This window comes from Nycticebus coucang, chromosome 6 (assembly GCF_027406575.1).
Source record: "Nycticebus coucang isolate mNycCou1 chromosome 6, mNycCou1.pri, whole genome shotgun sequence".
Taxonomy (NCBI): Eukaryota; Metazoa; Chordata; class Mammalia; order Primates; family Lorisidae; genus Nycticebus; species Nycticebus coucang.
Window position 1 is genome coordinate 33648163 of NC_069785.1, and position 21559 is coordinate 33669721.

General features: G+C 42.6%; 1 protein-coding gene and 1 pseudogene across 1 annotated transcript; one reads left to right on the plus strand and one right to left on the minus strand.

Annotated features, from left to right (window-relative positions):
* Nucleotides 1–516: 516 nt before the first annotated feature.
* Nucleotides 517–17603, minus strand: PARP2 (poly(ADP-ribose) polymerase 2). Its single transcript, XM_053595271.1, has 16 exons — nucleotides 17469–17603; nucleotides 14240–14407; nucleotides 13491–13561; nucleotides 12002–12052; nucleotides 9946–10042; nucleotides 9240–9315; nucleotides 7156–7258; nucleotides 5925–6087; nucleotides 5539–5677; nucleotides 2507–2570; nucleotides 2292–2426; nucleotides 1906–2033; nucleotides 1665–1764; nucleotides 1278–1376; nucleotides 908–1032; nucleotides 517–786 (listed from the first exon to the last, which is right to left on the minus strand). Exons 1-16 carry the CDS (start codon nucleotides 17506–17508, stop codon nucleotides 627–629), a joined length of 1719 nt encoding a protein of 572 aa, XP_053451246.1. The 5' UTR covers nucleotides 17509–17603; the 3' UTR covers nucleotides 517–626.
* A 639-nt stretch (nucleotides 17604–18242) lies between these two features.
* Nucleotides 18243–18363, plus strand: LOC128589288 (uncharacterized; annotated as a pseudogene).
* Nucleotides 18364–21559: the final 3196 nt, after the last annotated feature.

Here is a 21559-nt window from a genome sequence, read left to right on the forward strand (position 1 = left end):
AGAGTGTGACTATGGTTTTCTTTCTTTGAAACAGGGTCTCACTTTGTTGCCGTCAGTAGAGTGCTGTGGTGTCATAGCTCACAGCAACCTCAAACTCTTGGGTTTAAGAGATTCTCTTGCCTCAGCCTCCCAAGCAGCTGGAATTGCAGGTGCCACCAGAACGCCCGCTTTTCTGTTGTTAAGGATGTTAAGCAATTTACGATTGATCAATGGGGAAAAGGGCAAGTGAGAAATGTGAATAGAAAAGAAAGGAACAACTCAACCTGTGCTGCCTCTACCCTTCCTGCAATAATACCTAACAAATTCCAGTTTGAGAAAAACAGAATCCAATGGGGAAAGACATTAGCCCTTAACAGTGTCCCTCAATGCACAGATGCTAATCAGAATAGGATCCTGAGTGACGGGCAGCTGCTGTGGGATACACAGAATAATGGGTATTTTCTGTTTTAGAAATGAAGATGTATTAATGTCAGAAGAAATATGTGCTTGAAGAAGTAAAACCCAAAGAAACAATGGTAGATTTGTACCATTTTTATTATATAAAATATGACAAAATTCAAATATATCACACCACTTATTTTCTTGTTTAAAGATTAGATCTTCTGTAGCTTATTTAATATCAACATTCACCACAGTTGCGGGAAATTGAACTGAATCTTTAGAAGATATCGCATACGGACCTGGTTGGGATTATAGACAATATATTCATTGTAGTTGAGGGTATAACCCTTTGGATTCAGAATTCCCGTGTCACTTGCTGGTCCTAGGGGCACTGTACTCCCATTCCTGCCAAATGGAAGACAGTATATCAGTGTCAGCCGTCTGCTGCAGAAGCTGGAATGGAGAAAGGAAAAAGTCTTATCTGGCCAAAAGAAATCTTCTAGCCCTCCTGGTTCTGAGTACTTACAGGGTTGTAAAGTGGGCAGGACTGGGAGCCATCTTGCCCAGGCCCTTGGTGCTATGTTTGCTCTGAAGCAATTCTTCTGCCTTAGGATTGGCCTCTAGTAGTTCATTACACTGACCTAGAGCTACCTGCAAAGCAAAAGATCTTTTAATCACCACATCCTAATGAGAACTGCATGGCTCTAAAGCCAGACAGAAAATTCCATCAGTACTTTCCTCCCCTATATCAGCAGAAATACAATGCAGTGAAAATAGCACTTGGCTCCCCTCCCCAGCTATCCTAAGCGAACTTCTTGGTTCTCAGATCAAACTTTTCTCACTAGAAAAAAAAAAGAAATAATTAACTAGAAAATATAGACATGTTCCTGCCTCACCTCTGATAAGAGCAGTAGTCCTGTATTTTTTAGGCGAGAGGCAAAGCAGTAATTGGCACTCTTAGAAGACATATCTGCAAAGTAGATTCCTTTTCCAAACTGAAATATATAAGCAAACATCAACATTAGCTTCTAACCCATTGTTTAGAAAGAAGGCTCAAACTAGTCAGTTTTTCCATTATCTTAAACACAAGATAGACCCTTCTCCATTTCCTTTCATAATTCTGTGCTAGAGAGGGAGAAGGAGGGATATCTCTAGGAATTTAAACAAAGGACACAGTAAGAGATGAGCCGGTTTAATTCTTGGAAAGGGGTACCCACCTAAGGACTAAGGACATTACTGCATCCTTCTCCCTCATGCTCTTCCCAGAGTTCAATTTCACTCACCATGTAGCCTGTGATGGGAGCCTCAGGGGGGGCAACTCGAAGCCCATGGCTCAGGATTCCCACCCAGTTGCCCAGCCTGGAACCATGCCATAGCAGCATCCTAAGAAAAAGTCATTATTATTGTACTCTGTTGTTCTCCTGCTAATAGATGCCACATGCATAAAAAAGTCGACACCTTCCTCTGCTCCTCTTGTCTCGTAAGTTCTATAATGGTACTTTGGGCAAGGAGTTAGACTCAGACCTGTTTTGAAGGTCTTCTCTGAAGGTTTCTTTCTCACCCTCCTTCTCCACTTCAAAAACATCCAGCAAAGTCATGGTATAGTCATTGTGTGTGGGAGCATGGGTAGACTGTAGGTACTGGGAAATCACCTGTGGAAAATAATGAAAAAAATGGCCAATGTGGACTCTATAACAGAGTCCTCAGGGCTTCTGGTGTAACTTGGCAGACCTTTCTGCTCCCCAGTGGTCTCACAAGGCAGTTAGAAAGGGTTCCACCCTTCCAAATTCCTAGCAAATGAACATTTTGCCTATTAAACAATTTGCTCTTAAGTAGATAAAATAGTGGGATGGAGGAGGTAGGTCTTAAGAGTATAAGACAGTATGAAAATAAATGATCATTTCTCTTACTTTGAACTCATAACTTTCGTGGTCTAGAGGGCGTAAGGCACAATGTAGGTTTTTGTAATGTTGGTCTAATGGGTGTTCTGGGCTTTGTAGCTCTGTTTTCACCAGTTTAATGGCAATTTCAATGTCTCCCAAGGCCTGAGAAGATGAGATACAGAATCAACCTGGGAGGAACCTATGATAAAAGATTAATACTTCCCAATCTATACATATCTCACCTCTAGTAGCTGTACTTTTTCTGACAGTTCTTTCTCTGTCCGGATTAGCGGAGGAGTACGGAGTCTACAGATAAGAGATATAACCCATAATGAGCTCTCCAACATGTGGGTATAAGACACACGTATAGAATAACAGATGAGGCTTGGCACCTGTGGCTCAAATGGCTAAGGCGCCAGCCACATACACCTGAGCTGGCGGGTTTGAATCCAGCCCGGGCCTGTCAAACAACAATGACGGCTGCAACCAAAAAATAGCTGAGGGAGGTGCCTGTGGCTCAGTGGGTGGGGCGCCAGCCCCATATACTGAGGGTGGGTGGGTTCAAACCCAGCCCCGGCCAAAACTGCAACAATAAAAAAAAAAAAACTAACACAGTTTAATATTTAAAAAAAAACAAAAAATAGCTGGGCTTTGTGGCGGGCGCCTGCAGTCCTAGCTACTTGGGAGGTGGAGGCAGGAGAATCGCTTGAGCCCAGGAGTTGGAGGACCCAGGGCAACAGCTTGAGGCTCTGTCTCAAAAAATAAAAATAAATAAAATAAAATAACAGATGAGTTGGGTGTGGTGGTGTCATCATAGCTCAAGGCAACCTCAAATTCTTGGGCTAAGTGATCCTCTTGCCTCATGCTCCCAAGTAGCTGGGACTATAGGTGTCTGCCATGACACCTGGCTAATTCTTTTCTTTTCTCTTTTTTTTCAGACAGCATCTCAAGCTGTCCCCTGGCATCAGTGCCGTGGCATCATCATAGCTTACAGCAACCTCCAACTCTTGGGCTCATGCTATCCTCTTGCCTCATTTTTTTCTATTTTTAGTAAAGATGGGGTCTCGCTTTTTGCTCAGCTGATCTTGAACTCGTGAGCTTAAGCAATCCACCCGCCTCAGCCTCCCAGAGTACTAGAATTATAGGCATGAGCCATGGTACCTGGCTGTAAAGAGATTTTAACTTCCAAATAATCCAAAAGGAACATTAAATATATACTCTGAGTAGCATAAAACAAAGTACAGATTTTGACACTTGGAACTAGAGTTAAAATTATTATTTTTTATGAGATTTTTATTTAATTTTACTTATTACTTTATTTTACTGTATTATATTTTATTTGTTATTTCATTTTATTATTGTATATTTTTGAGACAGGATCTCTGCCTAAGCTGGAGTGTAATGGTGTCAAAATAGCTCACTGCAACCTTAAAATCCTGGTAGAGGAGTTTTAAATAAGCTGTATCCACATTAAGAAGGAATAGTTTGGTTACAGTCCTGTCTAGAAGCTGAAATAGACTTGTTGACCACTCAGAGTTAGTCTAGGTCACAGGGCTCTATAAAGCAACAGAAGGAACAGAAATAGAATGAAAACCAGAATATAGAATCAACAAAGATAAAATGCATTTTTACATATCTAATGTTATTTGAGTTCACAGAAATGGTGCTTCCTAAAGCTGCAGATGCTGGTGTGGATGTGGAGAGAAGGGAACACCTTTATACTGTTGGTGGGACTGTAAACTAATATAGCCTCTTTGGAAAGAAGTATGGAGAATATGCAAAGAACTCAAATTATATCTCCCATTTGACCCCACAATACCATTACTAGGTCTCTACCCAGAAGAAAAAAAAAAGTCATTTTATCATAAGGACATTGGCACTAGATTGTTTATATTAGTTTATCACATATCAGTTTATAGTCACCAAGATGTGGAAATAACCTAAATGGTCATCAACCCAGGAAAGGATTAATAAATTGTGGTACATGTATACCATGGAATACTGTTCAACCATAAAAAGATGGAGACTTTACATCTTTTGTATTAACCTGGATGGAGTTGAAACACATTCTTCTCAGTAAAATATCACAAGAATGGAAAAGCAAGTATCCAATGTGAAGCCAATAGAGGAATATGTACCCACATAAGAGAAAAACTCGATTCAATTCAAGATAGGGGGGTGGGCGTGGTGGCTCATGCCTGTAATCCTAGCCCTCTGGGAGGCTGTGGCAGGTGGATTTTGCCCTGAGCTCAAAGGTTCGAGACCAGCCTGAGAAAGAGCGAGACCCTGTCTCTAAAAATAGCCAGGCATTGTGGCAGGTACCTGTAGTCCAGCAAGAGGCATCGCTTGAGCCTAAAAGTTAGAGGTTGCTATGAGCTATGATGCCACAGGACCGAGGGTGACAAAGGGAAACTCTGTCTCAAAAAAAAAAAAAAAATGGATGGGGTGATGGGGGGGGTATTGGTGTGCTCCCACTTAATGGGCACAATGTAAGGGTATATGGCACACCTCCTGGGTATAGGACACAACTACAACAGGGACTTTACCTAACAAATGCAAACACTGTAACCTAATTGTTTGTATCCTCATATTAATCTGAAATTTAATAAATGCATAAATAAAATGGTGCTACCATGGTTACAGCCACCAGAAAGAATAGGAAAAAGGATGATATGCCTGAAGGTATTTCACTTGGTTGGATAGTTAGACCCATTCTTACTCGAGTTGATAACTTTTACTTGGTCAGAGAATATGGCTGTAATCAGGCCAGGAGATTGGATGCCATATTTGTAAGCTGATTAAATAGGCTATCTACAAATCATTTTGGCTCTGTATCTGTTTAAGATAGTCATTTCTTTAACAATAAAATAATTAGGCATGGAGCCCACTGCACAGTCACATACACCGAGGCTGACAGGTTTGAACCCAGCTTGGGCCAGTTAAACAACAATGACAACTGCAACAGAAAACAGCTGGGCGTTGTGGTAGACGCCTGTAGTCCCAGCTACTTGGGAGGCTGAGGCAAGAGAATTGCTCAAGCTCAAGAGTTGGAGATTGCTGTGAGCTATGTTGCCAAGGCACTCAACCAAAGGTGACATAGTGAGACTCTGTCTCAAAAAAAAAAAAAAAAAAAAAAAAAAAGAATTAAAAGATTACAGCTGCTTCACAGACAACACAGTCTGGTTAAAAACCAAAAAAGATTATAGCTGCTACTGATTGATATTGGGAAATGTATGCTTAGAAGAACAAAGTGAAGTAACAGCATAGGCCTTACCCAAAGTCATGTGGGATCCTGGTATAGAATTCATTGCATGCTTCCACGAGAGCTCGTCCATGCTGGCCAGCCCGAATACAATCCTCAATCTTCTTAAGAGACTGGTAACCTGCCTTGATTTGTGCCACTGTCAACTTCCCTGCAAACCCAGCCAGAAATCAGACTGCAAATTAGGGTTTTACCCTATAAAGTGTACTTACTTCCCTGCCCCCCAAAAGATTGTCACCTTTCAACTTTCAAAATAGTTTCTCCTCCCCTATGCAACCTCTCACTCTCATTTTCTTCAGTACTATCAGCAAGCTTTAAATTATGCCAGGGATGGAATACTCCATTAAAGGAAGTAGGGATTATGAAGAAAGAATTTAAAACAGAATCTGAAGTCCTACCAAGGGGGGCCTTCTTGGTATTATACTTCATTTCTATCATCATTTCTTCCATGGCCTGGATATTACAAATCAACTCTATCAGTTCCTGTACCCGAAGATCTAGCTGTGACTCTGGTTTCAAGGGAGATTTAAGAGATTCTTCTTTTTTTGGTTCTTCTTCACCCTATTAGCCAAAAACAAACAAACAACAAACCCCCTATAGATCATTTATAACACCTAATACAATATAAATGCTATATACATTTGTTATACTGTATTGTTTATGGAATAATAACAAGAAAAACATCTGTAAAAGTTCAGTACAGAAGCAATTTCCTTTTTCCAAATATTTCTGATCTGCAGTTGGTTGAATCCCCAGATGTTTTGGAAGGGTAGACTGGGTAGGAGAGTTGATGTAGGATCAACTTTACTGGTTCTACTTCCCACAGTTAGACACTCAGATTAAGTCTAAAAGGCCTTTGTCAAGATGTTGTTAAGGATATAGAGATTCTTTATGCTATTACATCTCAGATATTTTGTCCTAAAAAGTCTATGATTTCTCCATCTTTTGATATATGACAATTTTCAAGACAGTTTCAGCATCCTGGCATATCTCAGTTGTCAAAATACATTTTTTGGGGGGAAGACAGAGTCTCAAGCTATTGCCCTGGGCAGAGTGCCATGGCATCACAGCTCAAGCAACTTCAAACTCTTGGGCTTAAGCGATTCTCTTGCCTCAGCCTCCCAAGTAGCTGGGACTACGGGTGACCGCCACAATGCCCGGCTATTTTTTGTTGTAGTTGTCATTGTTGTTTAGCAGGCCCAGACCGGGTTCGAACCCGCCACCCTTGGTGTATGTGGCCGGCACACTGCTGGCTGAGCTATGGGCACTGCCCAAACAAATATATATATATATTTTTTACAGTAGTATAGAATCAGAAATGAAGACAACTTTAAATGTATTTTAATCAGTTTGATTTTTTATTACTCCTCTCTTGGTCCATAACATTAAACTTCTGGAAAGAGAGCCTAAGATTTTATAAAAACTTTAGTAAACTAACAAGACTAGAAGGGCACATTCTATTTTCATTCTTACTGCTCCTTTAAGATTACAAATCAAAGCGTTACCCCTGCAGTGAGAAATGACTCAAGATATCCAAGTCTGTTCTGGTCTACGACTGATCTAAGCCATCCTTTTACACTTTACCCTGGTTAAGAAGAAACATCTCTCCCACAGAGGTACAAAGTTTACCTGAGTATTGGTGGCATAGTCCATCTGCAGCATATCATATTTTCCAGGCACCTTTTCAAACTTCTCACGATCCTCCCAATTATTTTGAGTTTTGTCAAAGAATCTGTAGAACCCAAAGTGATGAGAAAACCTTACAAAGATCGACTTAGAACTGGTTCCTTAGACAGAAAATCTCCAAAAACTGTTTTTCCTACCACAGAGCTCCTTTACATATTAAGTTTCCATAAATCTGGATTCTAAATTAGAACATCAAATGGACAAAAAAGCTCTGGAAATAAAGGGAATTTTTAAAAAATGAGAAAGGGGGCGGCGCCTGTGGCTCAGCGGGTAGGGCGCCGGCCCCATATGCCGAGGGTGGCGGGTTCAAACCCAGCCCTGGCCAAACTGCAACAAAAAAAAATAGCCGGGCATTGTGGCGGGCGCCTGTAGTCCCAGCTATTTGGGAGGCTGAGTCAAGAGAATTGCCTAAGCCCAAGGATTTGGAGGTTGCTGTGAGCTGTGTGACGCCACGGCACTCTACGGAGGGCGATAAGGTGAGACTCTGTCTCTACAAAAAAAAAAAAAAAAAAAAAAGAGAAAGGGCCGGGCATGGTGGCTCACACTTGTAATCCTAGCACTCTAGAAGGCCAAGGCGGACTGCCTAAGCTCAGGACTTCGAGACCAGCTTGAGCAATAGCAAGACCCCATCTCTAAAAATAGCCAGGTGTTATGGTGGGCACCTATAGTCCCAACTACTTGGAAGGCTGAGGCAAGAGGTTCACTCGAGCCCAAGAGTTTGAGGCTGCTGTAAGCTTTGACGCCACAGCACTCTACCCAGGGTGACAAAGAGAGACTCATCTCAAAAAAAAAAAAGGCTCTAAAATGCCATAAAAGCTGTTAAGGTTTATTTATTTATTTATTTTTTTAAGAGACAGAGTCTCACTTTATTGCATGCGCCGTGGTGTTACAGCAACCTTTGGCTCTTGGGCTTAGGTGATTCTCTTGTTTCAGCCTCCCAAATAGCTGGGACTACAGGAACCCACAATGCACGGCTAGTTTTTGTTGCAGTTCGGCTGGGGTTGGGTTTGAACCCGCCATCCTCGGTACGTGGGGCTGGCACCCTACTCACTGAGTCACAGGTGCCGCCTAGCTGTTAAGGTTTTAAATAAAAAAATATCTATCCGGGCGGCACCTGTGGCTCAGTCGGTAAGGCGCCGGCCCTATATACTGAGGGTGGCAGGTTCAAACCCGGCCCCGGCTGAACTCCAACCAAAAAGAAAATAGCCGGGCGTTGTGGCGGGCGCCTGTAGTCCCAGCTACTCGGGAGGCTGAGGCAAGAGAATCGCTTAAGCCCAGGAGTTGGAGGTTGCTGTGAGCTGTGTGATGCCACGGCACTCTACCGAGGGCCATAAAGTGAGACTGTCTCTACAAAAAACAAAACAAACAAACAAAAAAAAACGAAAAAATATCTATCCATTCCTTTCGCTGAAAGAAAGACTCCTAGAGTCAGTTTCCATGACTCTAGGAATTTCTTCATCTGTATCACAGTAAAAGTTTTAAAAACACTAGCTGAATATTCCCCATCCCCTCTGAGAATCTCCTAAATTTGCTAGTCATGTGCTAAATATATTAGATTTTTCTGTTTGTAGTCAATTTTAAGGTTCTAGTTTGATGTAATCACTAAATAAGGATGTGGTTTGGTGTTCCTGTATCAGAATATCAGAATAGAAAGACATTAACATTTAGGCCAAATCACACTTATAAAAATCTTTTTATTTTTGAGACAGTCTCACTGTGTTGCCCTCGGTAGAGTGCCATAGCGTCATAGCTCACAGCAACCTCAAACTTTGGGGCTTAAGCGATTCTCTTGCCTCAGCCTCCCAAGTAACTGGGACTACAGGCGCACCACAATGCCCAGCTATTTTTCTGTTGCTGTTGTCATTGTTGTTTAGCTGGCCTGGGCCGGGTTGGAACCGCCAGCCCTGGTGTATGTGGCCGGCGCCCTAACCACTGAGCTACGGGTACTGAGCCACTTATAAAAATCATAAGGAAGATACAGCTAAGAAGAAGAGGGTGTTTTTTTGTTCTCATTTTTTAGCACTCACTTTTTCTGAAAGATTTCCTTGGCCTTGTTGAGGTTGCCTGAACAAACCACCAAGCTGTGCTGCCCCCTTTTCCCAACTGCAAAACAAAGGCCACACATAAGATGTTGTCCCAGTCCTCCAAACCCAGAATCATCCCCTAATAGTAATGAGACAGCTCTCCAGGATCTCACTGCTTACCATCTAAGCCAGTGGTTCTCAACCTTCCTAATGCCACAACCCTTTATATAGTTCCTCATGTTGTGGTGATCCCCAACCATAAAATTATTTTCGTTACTACTTCATAACTGTAATCTTGCTACTATTATGAACCGTAATGTAAATATCTGATATGTAGAAGACCCCCAAAGGGGTCGCGACCCACTGGTTGAGAACCACTGATCTAAACGAATGGCAGGAAAGGGAGAAAGAAAAGGTGAAAGCACTTAGGGAGCTGATCATATTGATAGGCGTTACCTGCTAACTACCATAGTCTATGAACACTGCTGGCAGTTGAAATGCAAGAGGGTGGGTGCTCAGATTCCATGGGAACTTCCTGATAAGGATGACTGCCATTCCAGAATTTCAAGACTCCTGACTCGATTCCCAAGTCTCTCCCAGACTCCAGAGCCTCTACTTAAGCGATTTAAACCCAGAGGATTCTTTGTCCACTCACTAAGCTGCTTCTGGCTTTCTGAATGACCCATAAAATCATAATAAAAGTCATTACCTCGGCCCCATCTCATCCAAACACTGAAGTTTCTCTGGGCATCATCTTCTAATAACTGAATCAGATAGTACTTGTTGTTGTTGAACTGGACATTGGTCTACGATGAGTGAGAGAAAAATGAACAAAAAAGGAGTTTTTTTCAACACCTGTTCTCTGAGTTTATAGAAATAGAAAAAAAAGAAGAGAGTTTTACAAATGGAAGTCACATAAACCAATGACTTCCTTAGTCATAGGTGCTATTAATTTCCATAAGGAAAAGGTTAGCATGATCAAGAAAATTAGATTCCCATAAGGGAAAGGATTTAAAAAAGGAACAGGGTTTATACATTAAACTTTGGTTCTGAGAGATTAAATGGGAGCCTGGAAGCTTCCTGATACCCTCCATCCAACCTAAAATGTTGTTGAGATTGGTTCCTCCCGCTTTATTCTTGCCTCAGCTCCCTTCATACATATTTTTCTAGAACATCTATGCTTTCTGGCTCCCAAGCCACTCTCCATAATTACTTTCCAATTGATGACAATTTTGATGCTCCAAAGGTCTAAACCCATTATGCTAAATTTTTTTTTTTTTTTTTTGTGAAGACAAGAGTTCTACCCTATGCCTGAGCAGAGTACAATGGCGTTGTAGTTCCCTGCAACCTCAGACTCAGGCTGTGGGCATCCTGCTGCCTCAGCCTCTGAAGCCACTGGGATTACAGGTGCTTGCTGCGGCACCCAGCTGGGTTTTTCAATTTTTTTCACGAATCGGGTCTCATTCTCATTCAGACAAGCCTTGAACTCTTGAGCTCAGGCAATCCTCCTGCCTCAGCCTCCCACAGTGCTGGGATTACAGGCATGAGCCACTGCACTCGGCTAGATGACTTACTCTTTGATAGTTTGTTCTACTTTACAGCTTTGGTTTGTCAGTTGCAGAAATTTGACAATGAGCTGAGTGCAGGACAATGGTGGGAGGGGACAAAGGACATGTAGAAACCACTGCCACATCTGTTCCATACCTAACCTGACCTTTCTTGGAGACAAGCAGAGAGAATATGACCAGTATCTCAAAGGAGGTATCTGTAATAACTTACGCAGAGTGAAGAGAGAGGGTAGTCCATGATAAGCACGGCAGTTAGTGCTGTAAGGCTGAGCCCTAGATATGGAGGCACTCTTTGTTAAGCATGTCCCCACTTCTATTTCCTGCTTGCTCACATTACAAAGTCATTGGATGTTAGGTCACAAAAAGAACCCTTAAGATATTTTCTACCTGCTCATGATATTTTAAGTAGGAGTATTGACAAAGAAATACTCCTAAAATAATAGTAATATAATAGTAAAAATTATATATGTTGGATAAAAAAATTCAGATTTGAAATGATATCTAGGAAATACATTCACTAGGAAAGTATATTACCTATTCCAATCATAGAAATTGACAAGAAAAAGACTAATTAAAAGGGAGAAATTTAGGCCTAGTGCAGGGACTCACGCCTGTAATCTTAGCACTTTGTGAGGTCAAGGCAGGTGGATCGCCTGAGCTCTGGAGTTCGAGACCAGCCTGAGCAAGAAAGAGATCCCATCTCTACAAAAAACTAGCTGGGCATTACGACATGTGCCTGTAGTCCCAGCTACTCAGGAGGCTGAGGCAAGAGGATGGCTTGAGCTCAGGAGTTTGAGGCTGCTATGAGCTAAGACACTATGCCACTCTACCTAGGGGAGGACTGAGTGAGACTCTGTATCAAAAAAAAAAAAAAGGAAAAAAATTGTATATTAAGTTCCTCAAAGCCAGTAAGAAAAAGACCAAGAACCTATTAGAAAAAGTGTAAAAGAATATAAACAGAAAATTCAAAAGTTCAATTATCAACATAAAATTTTCAAAAGCATTTGCTTCTCAAAGAGGACTTTCAAAACAGATGAGAGTGTGCTCTAGGACTGAGCACTCAGGTATTTAACCAAAACTGGCTAATGTTGCCTCAGCTCCCTTCATACTTCTAAATTTAAGATCTAGGCAATGGAATGCTATTACCAATAATTATCAAGAAGAGAGTCCCATAAACAGAATGGCTCCTCCTCTTACCTGATTTAGCATGACATCATAGACATCATTTCCTTCACAATACACATGAGCCTAGAGAGAAAAAAAACAACTGACATTAGCATAGTCTCATCTATGAAATCCTAAGTGAGGCTTTAAATTTTCCTATGCCTTACTGAACATGTCACTCTCCAGCTCCATCAATATCTATCTCCCAGGGAAAGAATTACAAACATATTTTTCTACACATAACCTGCCATTACTATAATGAAAAATGTTGCCTTTTTCTAATTACAGAAATACAAAAGATTCTGAATTAAAGGAAAACTGCTTCAGAACCAATTTTTCTTCTGTTTTCTTCAAATTCTTTATTTATGTATTTATTGATTGATTTTTTAGAGGCAGAGTCTAACTTTGTTGCCCTTGGTAGAGTGCCATGGCGTCATAACTCACAGCAACCTCAAACTCTTGGGCTCAAGTGATGCACTTGCCTCAGTTTTCATTTTTAATACAGATGGGGTCTCCTTCTTGCTCAGGGTGGTCTTGTACTTGTGAGCTCAAGCAATCCACCTGTCTCAGGCCTTCTTCAAATTCTTTCCCTGTTCATTAGTAGCTCATGCCATTCCAGGGCAGTTTCTCAATAGAGTAAGGAAACAGTTCCCATGGCTGGGTGCTTATAGCTTAGTGGTTAGGGTATCAGCCACATACACTGAGGCTAGTGGGTTTGAACCCGGTCTGGGCCTGCTAAACAACAATGACAACTACAACAAAAAAATAGCTGGGTGTTGTGGCAGGTGCCTGTAGTCCTAGCTACTTGGGAGGCTAAGACAAGAGAATCACTTAAGCCCAAGAGTTTGAGGTTGCTGTGAGCTATGACGCCACAGTACTCTACCAAGGGTGACATAGTGAAAGTCTCTCTCAAAAAAAAAAAAATACATAGAAAACAGTTCCCCCTTAACAGTGATATCATTTTCTGGTTGAAAAAGAGAATGAATGGCTGAGTATGGCTCACACCTGTAATCCTGGGAGGCCGAGGTGGGTAGACTGAGCTCAGGAGTTCAGACCAGCCTGAGCAAGAGTCAGACCGTGTCTCTACTAAAAACAGGAAAACTAGCCAGGAGTTGTGGTGGATGCCCGTAGTCCCAGCTACTGCTCAGGAGGCTGAGGCAAGAGGATTGCTTGAGCCCAGGAGTTTGAGATTACTGTGAGCTATGATGACACCATGGTATGCTAATCAGGGCGACAGAGTGAGACTCTGTCTCAAATTAAAAAAAAAAAAAAAAGAGAGAGAAAACAGAATGAAATGTAGAAGGCTGATGGCAAGCCCCCAAAGTAACCATATTAAAAACACTCTGATTATGAACCCCAAGCCCCACCAATCCCACCCTTGGAAAAAATTAATCACCAGCAATATTTTGGAGAGGATTCCTAAAATGAATATTAACAATATCCCAAACAGGAATCCTAGTAACAAAAGAACACGGCTCTCTGAGAAATCAATGGACCAAGGATCACTTCCAGAGTCTCTTACCTTTCCCACCTTGGCTGTGCATTCTGAGTCCACAGGAGCTTTGCCCTTTAACAGCAAGGCTTTCACAGACTCTGAGGAAAGACAGATATGTACTACTGTTTAAGAATCAAAAGCAGCTGTTGAGGTTAGACAGAAACCTGTCATAATTAACTTTGCCCTTCCAAAGCAATTCTGGTCTTCTGCCTTTTCAAAATATGAAGAATCAAGCAAGTAGATTAGGCTTGGTGCCTGCAGTTCAGTCGTTAGGACACCAGCCACATGCACTGGGGCTAGTGGGTTCAAACCCAGCCTGGGCCTGCTAAACAACAATGACAACAACAACAACAAAAAATAGCCAGGCATTGTGGCGGGTACTGTTATACCAGCTACTTGGGAGGCTGAGGCAAGAGAATCGCTTAAGCCCAAGAGTTGGAGGTTGCTGTGAGCTGTGACACCACGGCACGCTACCCAGGACAACATAGTAAGACTCTGTCTCTTAACCAGTGTGATGAAAGTATGTCAAATGGTATATAAAACCAGTGTATGGTGCCCTGTGATTGCATTAATGTACACAGCTATGATTTAATAATAAATTAAAAAAAAAAAGACTGTCCCTCCCCCCAGAAAAAGAAAGTAGATTAGTCCTGTGATAGACCCTGCAGGAAGAGATTATATCCTCTAGGAAGGAAGAAAGAAGAGTTAAAAGAACAAGGTATCAACCTTGCACCTTCCACAGACCCTCTTGCTGGGCCATGTCCTCTTTGACCTACCATCTTGCTTGTCTTCTTTCCTGTCCTTATTAGCTGCCACTCTTCCAGACATAGGTATCTCTTTTACCCCCTGTCTCTGACATCTTTGAATTTTCTTAGCAGGAGGAGGGTCTTCTGGAACTGTGTTACCATTATTAACTTTCTTGGCTTCATTTGATGCTACAGAAGCTAAGGGTAAGAAGAAAGAGCAAAGAATGAGGACACACTGACTTATGATCCTTCCTTGGAAATACCTCTTAAAGAAATGATTTAAGAACTCAGACACAAAAGAACAAATACCACATGTTCTCAGTTAAAAGCAGGAGCTCAATGTCTACATATAGAAGCAGAGTGTAGAATGATGGACAATGGAGACTCATAAGGGTGGAGGGGGTGGATGACAGGAGGTTGCTTGGTGGGTAAATCAAGTGAGTTGCTTCAGTATTGTATGCATGGAAGGCCCTGACTTCACCATATATAATATATTATGTATCAATGCAGCAAAATTACACTTGTATCTCAAGAATACATACAAATAAAAAGTACATGGGAAAAAATGGTTTAAGATGTTTTTTCAGTTTACAAAGAAACATTAATAGACTTGTGGTGGCTTAAGTCTGCAGTCCTACCACTCTGGAAGGCTAAGGCAGACAACCCTCTCTAGATCACTTTAGCTCAGGAGTTAGAGACCAGCCTGACTAAGAGTGAGACCCGCGTCTCTACTAAAAATAGAAAAAGTAAGGCCAGGTGGGTGGCTCATGCCTGTAATCCTAGATAGCCAGAGCAAGAGTGAGACCCCTTTCTCTAAAAATAGCCAGTGTGGCGGGCACCTATAGTCCTAGGTACTCGGGAGGCTGAGGCAAGAGGATTGCTTGAGAATCTAGAGATGTACCCAACCACATATCATCATTTAATCTTTGATAAGCCTTACAAAACATGCAATGGGGAAAAAAATCCTTATTTAACAAATGGTGATGGGAGAACTGTTTATCCACATGCAGAAGACTGAAACTGGACCCACACCTCTTACCATTGGCAAAAATTGATTCTCACTGGATAAAATATTTAAATTTAAGACACGAAACAATAAAAATTCTAGAAAGAGTGTGGGGAAAACACTTGAAGATACTGGCCTGGGAAAAAACTTTATGAGGATGACCCCCCCTAGCAATTGCAGCAATACCAAAAATAAATAACTGGGACTTAATCAAGCTAAAAAGCTTTTGCACAGCTAAGAGTACCACATACAAAGCAAAACAGACAGCCCTCAGAATGTGAGAAGAGTTTTGCATGTTATAAATCTGACAAAGGCCTGATAACCACAATCTACAGAGAACTCAAATTAAACAATAAGAACAGGGTGGTGCCTGTGGCTCAACGGAGCAGGGTGCTGGCCCCATATGCCGGAGGTGGTGGGTTCAAACCCAGCCCTGGCCAAAAAACTGCAAAAAAAAAAACCAAACAATAAGAATAGTGCAAACAACCCTCTCTAGAAGTGGGCAACTGACTTGAACAGAAACTTCTCTGAGGATGACAAATAGCCAAAAAACACATAAAAAAAGGCTTATCGTCTTTAATCATCAGAGAAATGCCAATCAAAACCACTCTAAGATACCACCTAACCCCAGCAAGATTAGCCCACATAGCAAAGTCACAAAACACCAGATGCTGCTGTGGATATGGATAGAAGGGAACACTTCTATACTGTTGCAAGCTAATACAGCCCTTTTGGAGAGAAGTATGGAGAATCCTCAAAGATCTAAATGTAGACCTTCTATTTGACCGTGCAATCCCATTACTAGGTATCTACCCAGAAGAACATAAATTGTTTTACCACAAAGACATTTCCCTAGAATGTTTATTATGGCTCAGTTCATAATTGCCAAGTTGTGGAAGCAACCTAAGTGCCCAACAACCCATGAATGGATCAACAAACTGTGGTATATGTATACCGTGGAATATTATGCAGCCATTAAAAAAGACAAAGACTTTACATCTTTTACATTTACCTGGATGGAGTTGAAATACATTCTTCTTAGTAAAGTATCAGAAGAATGGAAAGATGAATATCCAATGTACTCCATACTAACATGAAATCAATATATAAACAATTACATATTCCTAAGAACAATCAAACACTATTTTAATCCAGTTCAGGGGTAGAGGGAAGTGGGAAAGGGAACAGGGGAGGACATATGGCAGAGGAAGGGAGGGCCCGAGGTGGGATCTCACCTAATGTGCACATTGTGAGAGTGTGTAACACCCCCCCTGGGTGAGGGGCTCTTCTACAATTGAAACTTTGCCCTGGAAGTGAGAACTAAATATTGTACCCTCATATAATTTGAATAAAGTTTTTTCTTAAAAAAAAAAAAAGAGAGAGAGCTTGCTTGAGCCTGAGAGTTTGAGGATGCTGTGAGCTATGATGCCATTACACTCTATCCAGAAAAAAACAAAAAAAAAGAAAAAAATAACAACTGCCACATCACTACTCTTGGTAATACTTAGACTGAGTAATCCTTCCTAAATTGCTATTCTAGCCAAATAAAAGGAAGTACCATGGCTCTTGTAAATTCAAAGACAGAGGCATGAGTCTCATAGCCTGCTAATCTCTTCTGTTTACTTGTTACCTGATACCCCCTAAATACTTACCTCATCTCAGAGGCTGTAGGAGTTAATGGTTAGCAGCAAAATAGGGTCTGTGCCTAGTTTAGAGTCCAGTTTTGTTACTTCCAGCTATAGAAACTTGGAGAAATGATTTGCTCTCTTTGTACCTCTGTTGCCTCAAGGGTAAAATCCCGAAGATGACACACAATAGTTTCTAATTTAGAGGGTGTATGTACACGTTTTAGAACATAATACACAGAGAACTATCACTCAACAATACTAAGATTCTCATTTTACTGTCTTTGGTGTTGGGATGCATCTTAGAATGGATGACATATAAGTAGTGCATTATAGTTTAATTGGCATATAAAATAATAGTGCACCTAATGTTTTATTGGATGACAGTATTAACGGTATTAACAGCAGTTCTGGCACATTAGTTGTTACAGGTCCACAAGCCTCCAGCTACAATTTTGGAATAAGAAAAAATCTGAAAACCGAAATTTTGAAAAGTTTAGCACCAAAACTAGTTTGGTAGCCAAGTGCAAGTCGCGATGAGCTGGAAAGCGAAGGAGGCTAGTGTTAGAAGTACAGTTCCTCTTCCGACATTCCCCCCAGCATCCCGCCCAGCTAAAGTCCCCCGAACCTCGAACCCTGTCGCCGCTGGTCCTCCGTCGGGTCGCCATGAACCTCCAGAACTGAGGTCACCAATCAGATCCCACGAAGCGCAGGGTTAGCCACCGGCGGGAAACGCGCAGTGCGCGCGCGCACTGGTTAGTTGACGACCTTAAGGTAGCGGGTGTAGGGAGGCACTTCCTAGGATATTTGCATGTCGCTGTGCATTGTGGGAAGTCGCCATAATAGTGAAATGTGTCTATGTTTGGGAACCTTATAAATCCCTTGAATATGAAGTTTTAGGTGTAGGGCGGAGGGAAGCTCATCGGTGGGGCTACGAGCTGAGTGCGCTGTGTCACTCCACCCCCTTGTCCCCTGGGAAGGTCTGAGACTAGAGCCACATAAGCGGCCCTAACAGGGCTCTCCCTGAGTCTCGGGGAGGTGAGTTCCCAGAGAGCGGGTCTCTGCGCAAGGTTGGACTGGGCAGGAGATGCCGTGGACCCACCCCCCTCTGGGAGGGGCCCGGCGGATGCCTCCTTAGCCAGAGCTTGGAACAGACTCACGGCTAGCGAAGTGAGTTCAATGGCTGAGGTGAGGTACTCCGTATGGGGGCCTCATAACCCAATTCAGACTACTCTCCCCCGTCCTTCATTTTGGTTTGTTACACTTTTAGTCTTTTCTTGTTGTTGTAGTTTTTGGCCGGAGTCGGGTTTGAACCCGCCACCTCCGTTATATGGGGCCGCCGCCCTACTCCTTGACCCAAAGGCACCGCCCTTTCCCAGTCATTTTTGAAGAATAAGTCCCAAACTTAGCGCAGTGGCAGTGTCGTAGCCAATGAGGTTTATCCAAGGAGCGATTATGGCTATTTGAAAACTTTTCCCAATACCCCCCCATGACGACTTGAAATATAGTCGGCATTGGCCAAAAAAAGAAAAAAAAAGGAAGTCCCCAATGGTGGAAGACAGGCTGCTCTCCCTAAGAGTCGCAAGCGTCGCAAGCATTATTAGGATAAGTGTGCCAACTGTTACTGGGAGTGGTGTGTGAGAAGTGGTGTACACAAAACTTCAGAACATGGGGTAGGGAAGCGACGAGAACGTTACTGTCAGAAACTCCGAGAACGAAGCACGATGGTTAGGTACTTGCTGACGTTAGATCCGGGGCTCCCAAATGTCTCGTCGCACATGAACTGTGGGGTAGGAGGATGCACAGTTGAGCCGAATCTCTTCAAACCCTCTTGAAAAAGAGTAGGGATTCTGAGAGACAGGTGTTTTGTTGAAACTCACGCTTGGAATTAAGAAAAAAAAAATCAAAATTCGAAAGATAAATGATTAAAGGAAACTAGTATGTTTTAAAAAGCTTTAAAATTCTACATTTTAAAATATTGTTTTCTGTTGGTCTGTTTGATTGATGGTGTTTTTTTTGTTGTTGTTTGTTTGAGACAAGGTTTTCCTCTGTCGCTAGGGCTAGAGCACAGTGGTCCATCATAGGTCACTGCAGCCTGAAACTCCTGGGGCTCAAGCAATCCTTCCACCTTGGCCTCCCTGTGTGCTAGGGTTACAGGGGTGAGCTGCAGGCCGGTTGTTTTTAATATTGTTTTATGCTATAAATGAAGTTATCTATTTTCCAAAAGTAATTCGCAACACCTATTGAAGGAATTTGCATGCATATCTTGAGGAATAGCTAGGAAAAAGGATGTTGAGGAGAGCCTTCTGTGAAGTTTCCACAACTTTGGGAGGATCAAGAGATGCTAATTTAAACTGGAGAGGTCTTAAGCCAATTAAAAGATGGGGAAAGTGGTAGTTTGGGATTGGCGTGGAAGGTGGTGAACGGGTACAAAGACCCAATCTTTAGAGACCTAGGCTTCATTTAGGAAATAGGTGATATGGTGTCCTTTAGCCACTGAAGCCTATCCTTTGCTGCCATAGGTTGTTGGGGTCTCCTACTTTTCTGTTTTTTTTTTTTCTAATTTTTTGAGACAGTCTTACTCTGTCAGTCACTGTGACTAGAGTGCAGAGGCATCATCACAGCTCATTGCAACCTCAAACTCCTAGGCTCAAGTGATTCTTCTGCCTTAGCTTCCCAGAATGCTAGGATTACAGGTGTCAGCCACGGCACATGGCCTATGATAGAAATTATTTATTTATTTTTGAGACAGAGTCTCAGTATGTCACCCTGGGTAGAGTGCTGTGTCCTCTGAGCTCACAGCAACCTCAAACTCTTGGACTTAAGAGATTCTCTTGCCTCAGCCTCCCAAGCATCTGGCACTACAGGCATCTGCCACAACGCCCGGCTATTTTTTGGTTGTATTTGTCATTGTTGTTTAGCTGCCCCGGGTCAGGTTCTAACCTGCTCTTCCTGGTGTAGGTGGCTGGTGCCCTAACCACTTAGCTACAGGTGCCGAGCAGATGATGGAATTTTTTTTTTTTTTTTTTTGTAGAGACAAGAGTTTCACTTTATTGCCCTTGGTAGAGTGTCATGGCATCACAGCTCACAGCAACCTCCAACTCCTGGGCTTAGCCGATTCTCTTGCCTCAGCCTCCGGAGTAGCTGGGACTACAGGCGCTCGGGACAACACCCGGCTATTTTTGTTGCAGTTTGGTGGGGGCTGGGTTCCAACCCACCACCCTCGGTATATGGGGCCGCCGCCCTACTCACTGAGCTACAGGTGCCACCCAATGATGGAAATTTTTTTTTTTTGTAGAGGCAGAGTCTCACTGTACCGTCCTCGGGTAGAGTGCCGTGGCGTCACACGGCTCACAGCAACCTCTAACTCTTGGGCTTACGCGGTTCTCTTGCCTCAGCCTCCCGAGCAGCTGGGACTACAGGCGCCCGCCACAACAACGCCCGGCTATTTTTTTGTTGCAGTTTGGCGGGGGCTGGGTTTGAACCCGCCACCCTCAGCAAATGGGGCCAGCACCCTACTCACTGAGCCACAGGCGCTGCCCAATGATGGAAATTTTTAAAGAAAAGAGTTTTATGCTTTCTGGGATCTTCTGAAACCCAATAGGAGGTAGTGCAATGTAACTGAGTTTGGACTCTTAAGTTAGATGAGTGGTGTCTTGGCCTAGCCTTCTGTTTCTTAAAAAAGATTACCTAGATAATTTGTAAAGAAAAGAAATTCATTTCTTACTGTTTATGGAGGCTGAGAAGCCAAATGTTAAAGGGTCACATTTGTTGAGAGCCTTCTTGTTTGTGGATACTATCTGTGGAGTCCTGAGGCATGCAGGGCATCATGTGGCCAGGGGACTGAGTGTACTATTGTGACATCCTTAAGTCTCTCTGACTCTTCTCTTCTTTTTTTTTTTTTTTAGAGAGTCTCAAGCTGTTGCCTTGGGTAGAGTGCTATGGCGTCACAGCTCACAGCAACTGCCAACTCTTGGGTTCAAGTGATTCTCTTGCCTTAGCCTCCCAAGTAGCTGGGACTACAGGCACCCACCACAACACCCGGCTATTTTGTTGCTGTGGTGGTGGTGGTTGTTGTGGTTGTCATTGTTGTTTTAGCTGGCCGGGGCAGGGTTCAAACCTGCCAGCCTCCGTGTATGTGGTCATCTCCCTATCCACTGAGCTATGAGCACGGCCTTCTCTTACTCTCCTTATAAGACCACCAATGCCACTCCCATCCCAAGATATCCTATTAATCCATTAACACTTTAATCAATTAATCCATGAATGGATCAATGCATTCATAATGGCAGAGCCTTTGGGATCCAATCACCTCTTAAAGGTCCCACCTCTATTGAGGATTAATTTTTTTGGGGGGGGGCAGAGTCTCACTATGTCACACTTGGTAGAGTGCTTGGGCATCACACCTCACAGCAACCTCAAACTCTTGGGTTTAAATGATTCTCTTGCTTCAGCCTCCCAAGTAGTTAGGACTACAGGCGCCTGCCACAACGCCAGCTATTTTTTGTTGCAGTTGTCATCATTGTTGTTTAGCAGGCCTGGGCTGGGTTCGAGTCTGCCTGCCTTAGTGTATGTGGCCAGCACCCTAACCACTGAGTGCAGGCGTGGAGCCAGTATCTTTAACTCTGTTTCCTTATATGTAATTAATTACAATGAAAGTACCTACATTCTTGGATTACTGTGAAGATTAAACAAAGATTAAATGCTTAGCACCATGCC

What these genes read in the sequence shown, in the direction of transcription:
- PARP2 (XM_053595271.1), bottom strand. Translation starts at nt 17,508, where the DNA reads ATGGCGACCCGACGGAGGACCAGCGGCGACAGGGTTCGAG. An exon ending in CAGCGGCGACAGGGTTCGAG is followed by an intron (nt 14,408 to 17,468) that starts GTTCGGGGGACT and finishes TCTTACCCTTAG; the next exon opens with CTTCTGTAGCATCAAATGAA. An exon ending in GAAAGAAGACAAGCAAGATG is followed by an intron (nt 13,562 to 14,239) that starts GTAGGTCAAAGA and finishes GTCTTTCCTCAG; the next exon opens with AGTCTGTGAAAGCCTTGCTG.